Genomic DNA, 14,588 nt, shown 5'->3' with positions numbered 1-14,588 from the left:
GGAACTTGCATAGCTAATTTACATGGTTCAACCCTGCTCTCAGCTGAAGCCTGGACCCCTGAGCAGGGCAGAAGCCCTTCACCTTGAGCTTAAGGTAGGGGGTTGCAGTTTTTTCAGGGAGGTGGGGGTCACAATTTTTTTTTAAGTCCAAAGGGGTTGCCAGCACAAAAAGGTTGAGAAACACTGAGCTGACCATTCAAACACTGGTTCTCCTTCTCTGTTGCTCATCCAAAGTCTTATGCAGCGTGTTTATGCTACGTAAATACTACTAATCTAGTGTTAAAGAAACACTTGAGGACTCTAGCAGATATGTATCCAGTGTTTCATTTGCATTTGATAGTATTTTGTGTATGGCAATATTTCTGTTGTTAGTTTCTTTTATTTGTATGGACATCTCACATACGATTTTTTGTTTGGTTGAGGGTTTTTTATATAGCAAAGCATGAATGGGTTTAGTGTACCATTTTCAAATGGCTAGTTTTTCATTACCTGGTTCCTTCCATCAGAAGGTCTGTGTTCTTAATGGGTGAAAACTGCTAGCATTTTTTTAAATGCTGCATTATCTAAAGATCAAAAAGCATCTAACAAAATTATATCCAACTTTCTCCAAAACTTATCTATAGGTCAGAGAGCAGCATGACCCACTTCTGCCTTTTTTTTTTTAAAAAAAAGCAGCATTTCTCTTTAAAAATGAGTGTCTTAAATAGAGAGCTTAAAATGCAGGGGTTAACTGAGTCAAAACTAACTATTGCTGCATTAAGCTAGATACAAGGGCTGGTGTGCATCTTCTTTTTGCTGTTTGGTGCTTTCCCTTTGACAGATGTTAAGTGGTGGGTTGGTTCCATTTCAGCTTTTCTTGGGACAATCCTTTCTCTTTCACTAAAACCCTGCTGAAAAGGCTGCACTTCAATAACTTTTGTTTCCCTCCTTTTTTTAAAAAAAGTATGGGAGGGACGATACCACCTGCTCCGGACGATGCCCCTGCAGAAACAATGAAGGTAAGAGATAAACATAAGGACTCTGTGCCCCCCCCCACCCAAAAAAAAAAACCTTGCTGTCAGAATTTGCGTGAAGAATGGGACAAGTGCGTTTGTTTAAAACTTCCAAAGAAGGTAACTGGAAACATCAAGGAATTTTGTATATTTGGTGCTGGCTTGTGACAATTTCAGAGATTGAAGGGTGCTATTATGTGCCTTTTGTTAAAAGTACCCTCAGACTTGCCACACCCCATTCTGTCTAATGTACCTGACCTCTTATTTATTATTTGTATCACCACAGTACCTAGGTGTTCTAGTCATGGTCCAGGACCCCAGTGTGCCAGCTGCAGTACAAACAAAAAGATGGTCCCTGCCCCAAAGAGCTTACAATCTAAGTATAAGAGAAGAGACCACAGATGAGTACATACAGGAATGTAAGGACACAATGAGACAGTGTTGGTCAGCTTGATAGATAGTGGTATCGGTGCACCAGTGACTTACATATCATCAAGTTTTTGTAGGCATCATGGCAAAGGAGAGCTGGCGGATGATGGTGAGGTAGCTTTAGATTTTTATTAGGAGCTTTTCCCAAATATGAGTGGCAGCGTGGGAGAAAGCACAAAGGTGCTTGTTGGAAAATTTAACCAGTACACAGTGGAGCCTGGAATCAACATCTGGACAGTGTACAAAAAGATAAGGTGGAGAATGAATGGGCCATGAAGGGCCTTGAAAGTGAAGCCAAGGAACTTATGTTTGATGCATAAGCAGTGGGGGAAGCTCGTGGAGGGATCCTAAAAACGGTGTTATGGCCTGAGCAACAGACTAAGAAAATTATCTCTGCATCAGCATTCTGAATGGATATGAGTGGAGCATGATTACACTGTCAAAGACATAGAAAAGGATGCTGCAGTAATTGAGACACAAGCTGAGTTTTAGCTGTACGGATGGATAGGAAAAGCTGTTTTAGATAGTATGGAAAGAGGATCTCTGACCACAAATCAGCACATCTGTGGGCAAGAGAAATCCAGTTTCTGTGGTTCATTCAAACCTTGGTTCTGCTGAGACTGGAAGTAAGGGGCAAATTAGTGTTCATTGCAATGTTGGCTCTAGTGATGTGGATGATACTATGTGGGCCAACTTACTTCAAAGTTATTAAAACATAAACCCTGAAGGAAAGTCTGACAAACAGCAATTTACAGGTCAGAAGTTGGCATTAGTGCAGGAAAGTGAGGAGAAGGGTTTTATGTCATACTTTTAAAACTACAAATAAAACTCCTTAGCCATACATGGGATATCCTTTAGCTGCTGAAGACTTTGTAGTGGAGTTTTCTGATGCCTTGGGATTGTTCGCCTGGAAAAGGAGTACTTGACCATAGATAACATGTACTTACAGATTTCTGTCCTCCATTTATTAGGACAAAACGGAGAAGCAGCCAGAGGAGCCAGTTAAGCCACCAGAGCCTGAGAGTGAAGAGAGTGACGTGGGTGAGGAAGTAACTGTTACTGCAACTATTCATCAATTTGAACATGAATGTAGCACTATCATATTTGTAGGTGGAAGAATTTAATTTTCCACATTTAAGGATTTGAACACTACTTTTCTCTCTGCAGAAATTGATAACGAGGGAGTGATTGAACCAGACAAGGATGATCCCCAAGAAATGGGAGATGAAAATGTGGAGGTAAACACAACATCTTCAACTTCCATTGCATTGGAGGAGTTGCTGCTTCTGTATGATTTTTGGTTTTGTGTTTTTTGGGGGGAGGGAGGAGTTGAGTGAAAATCAAACTCATAGGAAACCTACATTAGTTAGACAGCCAGTCATTGCTTTTAATGCCTTCAGTTCTCCCTCTTCCCTTCTCCTGAACAGGAAACTCATCCATTGAAAGTTAAGGTCTCTCCTAATTAAAAGCCTGCTTCCATCAGAGACATTAGCAAAACTCCCATTATCTTTGAGAATCATCGCTGGACGTAAAAATGAGCCACTAAACATTTTTAAAATGTCTGATTTGAAAACTAAATATAGAAATCCCACACTAACAGATGAAAAATAATATTTGAGTGTCCTCCTATTCCGTATGAGCAGTGTTGCTCTCCTCCCTTCCTTTTTGAAATTGAATTAAATATACTTGGGAGTCTCTGCTTGCTTAACTGTGAGTATTTAGCCCAAATTAGGCAGAAGACCCTAGAGTTAGAGAACATTAGTTCCCTTTCCTGACCCCCATCTAAGTTTGCTGCTTTTGGTCTTGACTTTATTTCCTTTGTTTCATAGGTAACTGAAGAGATGATGGACGAGGCCAATGAGAAGAAGATGGAGGGCATTCATGCCCTAGGTGAAGGTGAGGGGTTCTGTACCTTAGCACATACCTTGGAGGGTGTAGCTGTTATCGTCTGCTGTTTTCACTTGCTTTCACTGACAAGTCTGGAAAATCTGACTTAAAGCATCCTGGAATCCTTCCAGTCTGCAGGAAGGAGTGGGGCTAGGTAGTGGATTGTTTAAAAGCTTCTGCTGGTGGAATTCATTCCTTGTATTGAGTTCCAGATATAATTTGTTGTCTTAATGAGAGATGCCTAGAAGCATGGTAATACTGAAGTTCAATGGGGGAGCCCTGGTTTGCACACCCTGCTTTTTGGTTGTGGATACCACTCTTCTTGCCTGCCAGAACTTCTTGTTTTACACTCTCCACTCCCTCATTGGTATCCTGGCACAACACAACTTCATTTTGTATATAAGATTCTGTATAAATTGTATTCTGAAACACCTTAGTTAAATAAACAAATGAAGGATTAGCCCAGGAAAAGAAGAGAAGGTGGGGTGGGTGGGGGGGAAACCAGCAGAGAACAAAGCTCTTAAATCCACACTGGTAAAATTGCTACTGGTCAAACTGATGAAGAGAGTACTCTATTTCTGCAGCCTGGTTGAGTTCTGTTGGGGATCCTGATGTGGTTCTATGGAATGTCCATTTTAAAAAACATGTGTCCATCTTGCCCAAGTCTGTTTTAACAGCAGCATGTGTTGTGTCCTTGACAGTCCATATGCTTTAGCTCTGAATCTTGATGTCTTAATGATTTCCTTGCTCTGCTGCCTTCCACTGTTTTGGAATGTTTTTGTTGCTAATCTCAAAGTTGCCTTATATGCAAATAGTCTTATTTAAAGGGATCCTTTGAATTTAAGAGTATTTTAGGAGGTATTTCTTTCTTACTAAAAACACATTAAATTTAAAATTCTCCATTTTAATAGTGGTTAAAAGTAAATTTGGGCTGTCTTTCTAGGGATTATTAATTTTTGTCCAAAACATCTGACGTTAGATTTTCTATAGGGAATTGTTAAATGGATATATTTAACTTTTATTTTAAAATTGACTAAATTTCAAGTTGGTTTTGTGTACTACATCCATCCATGAGTTCCCATGCGTGTTTTTGTTTTACCATTGCACTTCCAATTTTTAAGTGTTTTTCTTTCCCCTGTTGCTGTGTGGAAGACCCACATAAATAAAAGGGGAAACTGAATAAATGACTAGTCAAAGTCAGATGTGCAAAGTACATTGAGATAATCTCTTTCATTGTAATTTTGGGTTGTGCTGGTTTTCAGCAATACCAGTAAACTTTAAGACAAATGTGACTTTCTTCTTATGTTGATGGTACACAACACCCAGTAGATGACGGAAATCTGGTTTTTTATCTCACTGTGGGGTTATTGAAGCTTTACTGGTACTTGCCTTTCAGGTGAACTTCAGAAAGCCATTGACTTGTTCACTGAAGCAATCAAGTTGAATCCTCATTTAGCCATCTTGTATGCTAAGCGAGCCAGGTGAGTGCTATATAGACCAGGGATTTGTTTTCCTCTACATAACCTGGTCTTTTTAAAGGGGTCATGATGGACTGGAAAGCTGAGATTCCAGCTTGTTTATAATTTGAGGGGAGGCTTAAGGAGGAAAGGACATTATGAATCTGTGTAAAGATTGGGGGGGGAGCAAAATAGCTTTTAGTTTCACATCATTCCTGGGAGTTATTGGACTGCAAGCCAGATGTGATAGACTGTCTCCTATTACATTGTTCAGTCACTATTTTTTCCATTCCTCACGTGGTTGGAAGGTTATGGATGAATCATAAGAGGAAATGCATTATTTGTAGTTGCAAGAGCAGCCATATGAAGGGTTTCTGGAATAGCTGAAATGGCTTGTCTGCTCTGTGAAACATGATAATATATGCCTTCTTTGGGACTTCCAGTTTGAAAGATGCAGGATAACAAACTCTTATAAGTAACTCATCACGGACTGTGAAATCTGGTCTTTTGTGTGCTTTAGGCTATACTATACAGATTTACAGGGGAGACCAGCGTTTCTCAAATTGGGGGTCCTGGCACAAAAGAGTTGCTGGGGATCACAAGGTTATTTTAGGGGGGTTGCTGTATTGCCACTTAGTTCTGTGCTGCCTTCAGAGCTGGGCTGCTGGAGAGTTACAGTTATTGGCCAGATACCCAGCCCTGAAGGCAGCACCCTGCCAGCGGCAGCACAGAAATAAGGGTAGCAACACCATACCATTCCACCCTTCCTTCTGCGCTGCTGTCTTCAGAGCTGGGTGGCTGGAGGGTGACAGCTGCTGATGAAGGGGCCAGTTCTGCAGGCAACAGCAAAGAAGTAAAGGTGGCATTACTATACCATGCCATCCTTACTTCTGTGCTGCTGCTGGCAATGGCTCTGCCTTCAGAGCTGGGCTCCCTGCCAGCAGCCACCATTCTCCAGCTGCCCAGCTCTGAAAGCAGCACTGCCACCAGCAGCAGCGTAGAAATAAGTATGGGTGGCAGTAATTCAACCCCCCACTTCCCAATAACCTTGTGACCCCTTCTATTCCCGCCCCCCTCCTTTTTGGGTCACGATCCCTACAATTTCAACACCCTGAAATTTCAGATTTAAATAGCTGAAATCATGAAATTTACTGTTTTTAAAATCCTATGACTGTGAAATTGACAAGTGGACTGTGAATTTGGTAGGGCCTTACTTCTAAGGAAAATCTAAAGATTCTTGTGTTATAGTTAACAAGAAGACCATCTGCAATTAACTTTGTTTAGATTTTTTTTTCTCACTTAGATATGAAAATTACTTCCTGGGTCATCCGGTCCAGCTAACAGTCACTTTCTGTTCTGACCAATTGAGCATTGTTCTGTGTGCATGTGTACAGCTGTATGTGTGGCCCATCATTGTGAAATCATTGAGATTGCTATAGAAAACCAAATATTTTAGAAGTTAAATAACTTAACAGTATATACTCTCCATTTATCCATCAATAAGCATGTCTTGCCATTATAATATGTTATAGACCACACAACCCTGGTGGTTTTGTCTGGTATGGTGGATGTATCGACCCTAACTACTCAATGAAGTTCTTGTATATTTTTTTAATGTTGTAGGTGGGGTTCTACAAAGTGTGGGGCGGACTTGTGGTGGGTAGTAGATGAAGAATACTGTCTGTCAAAAGCTGTGTATTAACCATTGTGTCAGAAGTTGCATGTGAACTCTCCTGCTGTAAGGTAAAACCTGACAGAAAAATGTACCTCCTGACCGAAGGTTTTACATCGACGTAGCCTTATTGATCAGGCTTCTGTGCACCCAGTCTCCTCTACCTCAGAAAATCACTTTTGTACACCTCTGTATCAATCAAGTCTGTGTGTGTGTAGCCCACAAACTTCCAGTTATAACATGAGTAGCTGCTAAAGATGTCCCCAGATACAGCATTTGGGGTTTTTTAAAGCTACTAGCTGCATTAAATATCCTCAGGATCCACCTCTATCAAGCTTTGTCTGGATTGGTCAATAATGAAAAGTAAGAAACAAGGAAAAATTTCGACCAGTGCCCAGATTCATATTATAAATTTATGGAGAGAAATGAGACAAAAAGACTGCACAGAAAATATAAAACTGTATGAAACTTAACATCACTTGGTTGCCTACTTCTGGAGAAATAAACGGATTTATACCCTGTTTTAGAATACAGTCATTAACTCTGGAGTGGTTACCAGGTATGTCCATAATTCATTGCTTGAGACCAGATCTTGATCGTGCAAATGCAACTCCCCTTTTCTATCTGGCTTGCACTGTATTTCCAGCCTAGCTTATGAAAATGTGGGACTCTTACAGTATCACACAGAATTGTATAGCTTCAAACACACTCTTAATTCTTCAACATTTTTAAAAATCTTCCTGCAACACTTTTGATAAAATGGTGTGAGAGGTGGAAATTTTAAGTGGCTCATAACTACTGTGACAAAGTTCCTCCTTTGCCTTGGTGGGTTCTGCGCTTTCTGGCGGATTTGTTCACCTCAGACGTTTACAGCAGTCCTCAGTTTGGCTCCTTTGTTAGTGGCACAAACCTGCTGTTCACTTGGCTAACCTCATCACTGGCCAGCATGGGGAAAAGTAGAACACTCCCCCACAGTCTCTGCTGCCCCACCTAATGGGTTGGGGAACAGGCCAGAGACCTTCCCCACAGTCCAGATCAACTCCTCTTATATCAAATAGGGGAATGGGGGGAACCCAGGCCCACCCTCTACTCCGGGTTCTAGCCCAGGGCCCTGTGGATTGCAGCTGTCTATGGTGTCTCCTGTAACAGCTGCATGACAGCTACAACTCCCTGGGCTACTTCCCTATGGCCTCCTCCCAGCACCATCTTTGTCCTAACCACCAGACCTTCCTTGTGATGTCCGATAGCACTTGTACTTCTCAGTCCTCCAGCAGTATGCCTACTCACTCTCAGCGTCTTGCTCCCAGCACCTTGCACATGCCTCACCAACTGAAGTGAGGTCCTTTTTAAAACCAGGTGCCCTGATTAGCCTGCCTTAATTGGTTCCATCAACTTCCTGATTGTTCTGGAACAGCCATTATCTTACTCAGGGGAAAGGGACCTGCTTAATCTGGGGCTAATATATATCTACCTTCTCCTACTTTCTTGTAGCATTCTTGCCTAACCCTGTCACACCACATAACTTATTTCCTTGCTAATTAATCACTAATTAATTTGATAACCACGCATTTTATAAAGTTTAAGTTTTATTTACATGGTGTAGCAGTAGACTATCAGGAGTTGGTGAATTTCTTGATGGTAGATTATGAGGAGGGATAGGAGCTGGCTGCAGTGTAAAGGTTAAAGCTTTATACGATGCATGGACTACAGGGAGAAGCTGCTGCTTTTGAAAATGACTTTTCTGTTAACAACCGCAGTTGAGAACTTCTTACTTTTCACGGTTGGCTCTCCCCATTTCTGCACTAGTTCTTGACAGCCTCCTTATGACACTAAGAAAGGATTTTGTAGCCATTGGCATGTTCTTGATTCTGCCTTCCCCAAGGTCATTTTTAGTCCAAGGTACCTTCCAGTCATAGTCCTTATGCAGCAGTGTCCAGGACAAAATTGCAACTATTGAAACAGAAAAAATTGTGAAATAAAACGTGCTCTCTTAGATGAATATTACAAAAAGCTTTGCTAAGCAGTCCCAAAGCTAAAGTTTATAGAATACCAAAATGTTACCTATGGGGTATAGCTGAAAATATCCTATGTACTTATAGCCTAAAGCAGGGGCAGGCAAACTTTTTGGCCTGAGGGCCACATCGGGTTTCTGAAATTGTATGGAGGGCTGGTTTGGGGAGGCAACAGCCAGGTGTGGCCCAGCCCCCCAGGACTCCTGCCCCATCCAACCACCCCTTCTCCCTGTCCCCTGACCGCTCCCGGGAACCCTGCCTCCATTCAACCCCCTTATTCCACACCGTCTGACCACCCTGCCCCCTATCCACACCCCCATACCCTGACCACCACCCTGAATTCCCCTGCCCTCTATCCAACCCCCTGCTCCCTGTCCCCTTACTGCGCTGCCTGGAGCACTGGTGGCTGGCGGCTCTACAGCTGCGCCGTGCAGAGCACCAGGACAGGCAGCCATGCCACCACACAGCCAGAGCCTTGCCGCCCACTGAGCTGAGGCTGCAGGGGAGGAGCTGGGGGCTAGCCTCCTGGGCCAGGAGCTCAGGAGCCGGGCAGGAGGGGCCTGTGGGCTGTAGTTTGCCCACCTCTGGCCTAAAGGTTTCTGTCCCAGTTTTCCATGTTGGAGACCCAAAATGTTACATGGTCTTCAAGGTTTCTATTTGGTCCCATCGTATGTCCATTTAGCCAAAAACATCTTTTCTCATACAGTACTGGTCATAAGGCCCTTCATTTGTCCACAGCCATCTAGTTATAACTGATGCGACAAGCTATAAATTATTATCATGTTCTGAAACTAGACCATAATACTAAAACCAATTTGAAAGCCTTAATTTCTTGTACCCAACCTGGATTAGGCCTTTATTCCTTAAATACCCGCTGTTTCCGTCGCTAATGGTTTTCTGCCTCTTTGGGATAGGCCTGCCAAAAGCTTTTTTGGTCTGGTTCCTTTCAGAAGAAAAATTAGAGTAAACAAAATCCAGATTGGTTTTTGAATACTGAAATTACTCTCTGAATAAAAACCACATAGAAAACATCAGTAGTTTAAGGACACTGACTTACCATAAGTCATTCATCCAAGCACAACTTTCTGTCCAGTCTGGGTCATTGGGCAGTGCTCCATGTAGTCTACCCTCAAACCCAGCATCCCTGTTAACCTCTCAGTTCACTGTTTTATGAACTGGCCCTTCGCACCATCTCTGTCTGGTTCCTACCACCAATTGACAAATTTCTTCCCTTGCTGATCCCAACTTTACAGTGCATCTGAGTTGTGTGTTTAGGACTAGGAAACCTTTTTAACACAGGACATAGAACTTTAACTCTCTGCATCCTTGTATTTCTTTGTCTTCCTTCCACCCTCAAGTGGTTCTTGCTGATCAAGACTGAGGCACGCTGATGAAAGCTTGCACTACCCTTTCTCATGATTCACGTGTCCAGGAGCTACATGGCAAACTTCAGTAACCAAGACAGAATTCTCACCAGTGCAAAATCTTTTGTCTTTAGAATTCTTTAAATATATTCCATTTAGTTTTCTTGCCTGTGAGTGTTGGCAATGGAAAATGTTTTTAAATATGTACAATAAATCTTGTCCTTTTTGTCAGTGTCTTTGTGAAACTACAGAAGCCAAATGCTGCCATTAGAGACTGTGACAGAGCCATTCAAATAAACCCAGATTCAGCACAGACCTACAAGTGGCGAGGGAAAGCTCACAGGTAAAGAATTGCAGCCATGTTTCACCTCTCCCTTCGCTCATTAGTGAGGGAGGCAATTTTTGTTTTTTCTAATCTCATCCATTACAGATTGTGAATTGTTTATCTATCTGATGTTTTGTGGGGAGGAAGGAGATGATTTAATGGGAATGTAAATGTTTCTGGTACTAAATGTCTTTTTATTAGCCATCACCAAAATCTTCTGTTTGGTCATTGAACATTCTTAACTGTAGGGATATGATTTTTATCTGTGTGATTTGGAATCATGAACTGGTATAACTTGAATTTTGCTAGTCTTTCATGCCAAAGAATCCTAACACACTTTATACTAGTAAAAGTAAATTTCTTTAGGACTAGTAATGAAGGCTCCTCTCTAAAATGTCCAAAAACCTGTAATGAAATACTATAATTTTTGTAAATTAATTTACTTTTTGTAATATAAGTATTAAATGTAATAAGGAATTAACAATTAAATGGGTAGGTGTTATGACAACCTTTTTAAAAAACAGGATAAAGAATGAGTTTTGCTATTCAAGTAGTGAAAATTGGGCATTTTAAGCAAAGTTTAGTAAATTCTGTAATTACTTTCTATGGTGTTGTCTTGGTTAACTGTCTTATTCTCTCTGCATCCACACATCTCAAGAATGATGATCTTCTAAAGTTTTTAAACTTGTTTTGGAGGTGTATAACAGTTAAGGCGGAACAAACTAAACTGTTACTAAAAGAGCTACTTAAACAACAGTGAAGCACAAGTTTTGCTGCTTGCTTTTGGGCAAGCTTATCGGTTCTACAATACATCTCTTAACAGGGTCCATCGTGGATGGTGTCTGCTTAAGATAGCAGACCATCACTAGGCTAACAATCCTATTTGCAGAACTGGTAATGAAACATTAGCAAAGTTTTCTAAAGGACTTTGAAAATGTCTAATATGTATTCTCATTTAATGAATATTCAGGAACTCTGCTCTTTGGAAAGTGTATTATAGACTCTTTAAGGATTTCTGGTCATCAGGACCAGAGTTTTTCATCATCCTAAAAATTGCACCTTTAGCAACGTCATGATTCCAGTGTTCCCTTGAATCATGTTGGGGCACTGGTTCAGTACTAAGAGCATCATGCTAAATTATAAGATCTGGTCAGATCACAATCTGCAATGTTTTAACTTAAGAACTACTTACAAGACCATGGAGGCTCTCCCCTTAACATATCAGAATATTAAAACTTTCCTTGATGTGGTTGACTCTAATACACCCTGAAGTAGTGTTAGAGGGCCTGATAGAGTGGGGGAATTTCCATGCTCTGATTCGGTTCCTGGCTGTGCCACTAGCCTGCTGGTTAAGTTATTGCACCTCAGTTCCATTTTCACGATCCATAAAATGGGGATATTTGCCATCTTTGTGTAGCACGTTAAGATCTATAGGCAAAAAGTGCTGTGTAAGAGTCGGGTGGTGTTATCCTTAATATAATTGGCCAAGCAAAACGAGGCTCAAGGCTCTGAACTCAAACTAATGGCACTTCTCTGTCCTCTTTCTGTCAGTATGTAATGTGATAACTTTTGAAAACTGCATCTGAACAATTCCAAAATTGTAGGAAATTCTCTGTGTATCAATGCGCAGAACCGTATTGATTTTGGGGAAAATTGAAAAAGCCTAACTTCTACTAAAATAACCATTTGGTTACTCATGATATAGTGGTGAGGCAGTGACCTTAGGGTTAGAAAATAGTGGTTAGGGTGCTAGGGAGCTGCTTCTGCCTGCACCACCAAATGGACACTATGTGGGCCTGAGTTTAGTGGAAATCAGGTTGCTGAAAGCCCCTCAAGCTAGGCCCGTTCGGCTCCCTCCCCGCTTTGATCAGAACCATATTGATTTTGGTGAAAACTAGAAAAGCAAGCTTTTCTGGATTTCTGACTTTCACCAAAATCAACAAGGTGTTCTGACCAGAGTGGGCGGACAAGGGCCTAGCCGGGTGTACAGCTCAGCCTATGGAAGCAACAAACTCTTTGACAATAGATACTATTTACTTAAAAATTTTAATTGACTATACAATACCTTGCCACTTTGGGTAGGGAGTACCTTGTTTTTCACAACAGCAACCTCTTTTCTACTGTTCAGAGGAATGGCACTAATTGGCTTCACAGCACCCATTTGGCTTCTCTTGAAGCAAAAGTGGCAGTTGTGTTGTAGGAGTATAAAGCAGCAGGGAAGTATCCCCTAAGTGTTTCATGCTCCTGGGACTCTTTTTCCATGACCTACAGTAATTATCACCAAGTCTTGACTTTTCTGTGACCATTCAGGTGTGCATTTGTGTGTCCACTTATACAAGGTTCATGTGGATCCATGTAAAGGGACATTGACTACCACCTTGTCTGTTACGAATTGAAGGATGAGACGAGCGAGCACTACTAACCCCATATTGGTGTCTTCAATTCCAGACTCCTCGGTCACTGGGAGGAGGCGGCACATGACCTTGCGTTGGCATGTAAACTGGATTATGATGATGAGGCTAGTGCCATGCTGAAGGAGGTGCAGCCAAGAGTAAGTGAGGGTGGGATAATGGAATAAATTGGCTTCTTCATGGTGGCTTCTGCCTACTCTTGCTTGTTAGACTTCTGGAAGCTTCTGAAGGTTGCAGACATTTTCCTTTAGGGCTACATAAGTGCTCTTGCAGTATCAAACATTCAGAGATGAGGTTCTAAAACAACTCTGTGGTTTAAATGCCTTGATTTTTCTTTCCATTTCCAGTTGTGGGTAACTGGATCTTTGAGTGTGGTGCTTCTGCATATTCATAATTACCTGTCACTTTCCCTCTTGTTCTTTGGAGTTATCTGAGTTTAGCAGAAAGAGCTGAGACAGTTGGAGTCCTGCATCCCTTTGTAACCCCAGCTCTGAGTATTCAGAATCGAGGAGGACACTCAGATAGCTGCAGTGGATCCTGCTTTCCAGAAAGTTCCTAAGGCTCAGAGACACCATGGACTCCTCTCACTAGTGTGAATATTCAGCAGCAATGTTCTCTCAGCCCATGATTTCTATAGTAAATTTCTTCCACTATTCTACCACTGGGGGGCAGCATATGTTTTCCTTAAAAGCAGATATCATTCTCCTTTATGAATTTGCCTCTGCAGAATACCGCTGCAGACATCCCATGCTGAGTCATGTGATCAGTGAGCCATTTCTGAGCAGTAGTTAACAGTTGGAAGGTGTGTAATATTTCTCCAAGTTAGACATTGCATAAATTGATGGTATAAATATCTTGTCTAATGGTTCCTCTGTTTCTTTTCATTCACGTGTTAGGTTGGTTCTGTGACCACTCTATCCCTTTCTCCTTTGTTATTTTTACATAGTGGTAAATAGTTCATGTGCTGTTTTAATAGGTATGGACCAGGATCAAGTGTTACATTTTAGTTGCCGTGGGTCTTGCTTAAGGTCATGGAGCCACTTAGGAAGCCTGTAGGGTAGGTTCCTCTGACTCGGCACACGCTGTTTCTTGCTTCAGATAGACGTGAAATGCCTCAGAGAGGGACACTGCCAAATGCTGGAATATCTACAAGGCTTTATCCAAAAAGTTCCTGAAATCTCTGCTTCAGAATCTGCGTATGCAAGAGGATCAGTGGGTCCTAGATCCCATAAACGGGTATTCCTTCCAGTTACAAGCCATACCATATCTCAACTCCATTTATTTTTTTCAAGCATTCTTCTCAGAAACTGCTGCAAAAGGAGGTCTTGGCAACCATACTGGGAAAGGCTCTGTTCTAGACCTCTGCAAATTGAAGAAATTACCTAAGGAAAACAAAATTCTATCTGTCTCTTCTGGGGAGTATAATCCTCTCAATCTTCAAGACTGGTATGAAACCCTACCTCTGAAGACTTCTCCTTCCACACCTTGATAAGGCAAAAGCACAGGAAGTATTTTCGGCAACAACTAATATAAGGTTCTTCTCTTTGGACTGGCAGCACCCCTAAAGGTATTCACCAAATGCTTGGCAGTGTTCACAGTTAATCTGTATGGGGGGCCTTAGGTATATCCATACCTGGATGACTGTCTGCTAAAAGATCAGTCTTTCCTGCAAGGCAAGAGTTACCGTGCTGTGCCTTGCTGCTTCTTCATATCTATACAGTAAACTGAATATATCTTGGCTACAGCTCAAGGGCTAGTCTTCCTGCAGAATCTGAGGGGACCTTCTGTGAGCTCTAGCTTGACTGCCTAGGGAAATGGTCCAAGAATTCATCCAGAGAATGGAGGTAGCAAAGTCTAGATTAGAAGGCCCAGTGAAATTATCTGAGTGAGCCTGATGTCTACTGCACTTTTGTCTCCAACTTTGCAAGGCTTCAGGTGTACAACCCTTGCAAGGGTGGCTGAATCTGGTGTAAAAACCAAACAATCACAGTTGGATGTGAGTGTTTCCACTTCAGAAAGTCCAGTACTCACTCTTTGGC

At 41.7% G+C, this 14,588-nt stretch overlaps 1 protein-coding gene across 1 annotated transcript in view; it reads left to right on the top strand.

Annotated features, from left to right (window-relative positions):
• Positions 1–14,588, top strand: part of ST13 (ST13 Hsp70 interacting protein) — a 32,731-nt gene that overhangs the window by 3,780 nt on the left and 14,363 nt on the right. The window contains exons 2-8 of the mRNA XM_048834885.2: positions 944–998; positions 2,393–2,462; positions 2,589–2,659; positions 3,251–3,317; positions 4,705–4,789; positions 10,046–10,156; positions 12,587–12,689. Coding sequence (XP_048690842.1) covers positions 944–998; positions 2,393–2,462; positions 2,589–2,659; positions 3,251–3,317; positions 4,705–4,789; positions 10,046–10,156; positions 12,587–12,689 — 562 coding nt within the window. The remainder of the gene's footprint in view (positions 1–943; positions 999–2,392; positions 2,463–2,588; positions 2,660–3,250; positions 3,318–4,704; positions 4,790–10,045; positions 10,157–12,586; positions 12,690–14,588) is intronic.

Source organism: Caretta caretta, chromosome 1 (assembly GCF_965140235.1).
Source record: "Caretta caretta isolate rCarCar2 chromosome 1, rCarCar1.hap1, whole genome shotgun sequence".
In the NCBI taxonomy this organism is placed as follows: Eukaryota; Metazoa; Chordata; order Testudines; family Cheloniidae; genus Caretta; species Caretta caretta.
This window is presented reverse-complemented; position numbering and strand designations above follow the sequence as displayed.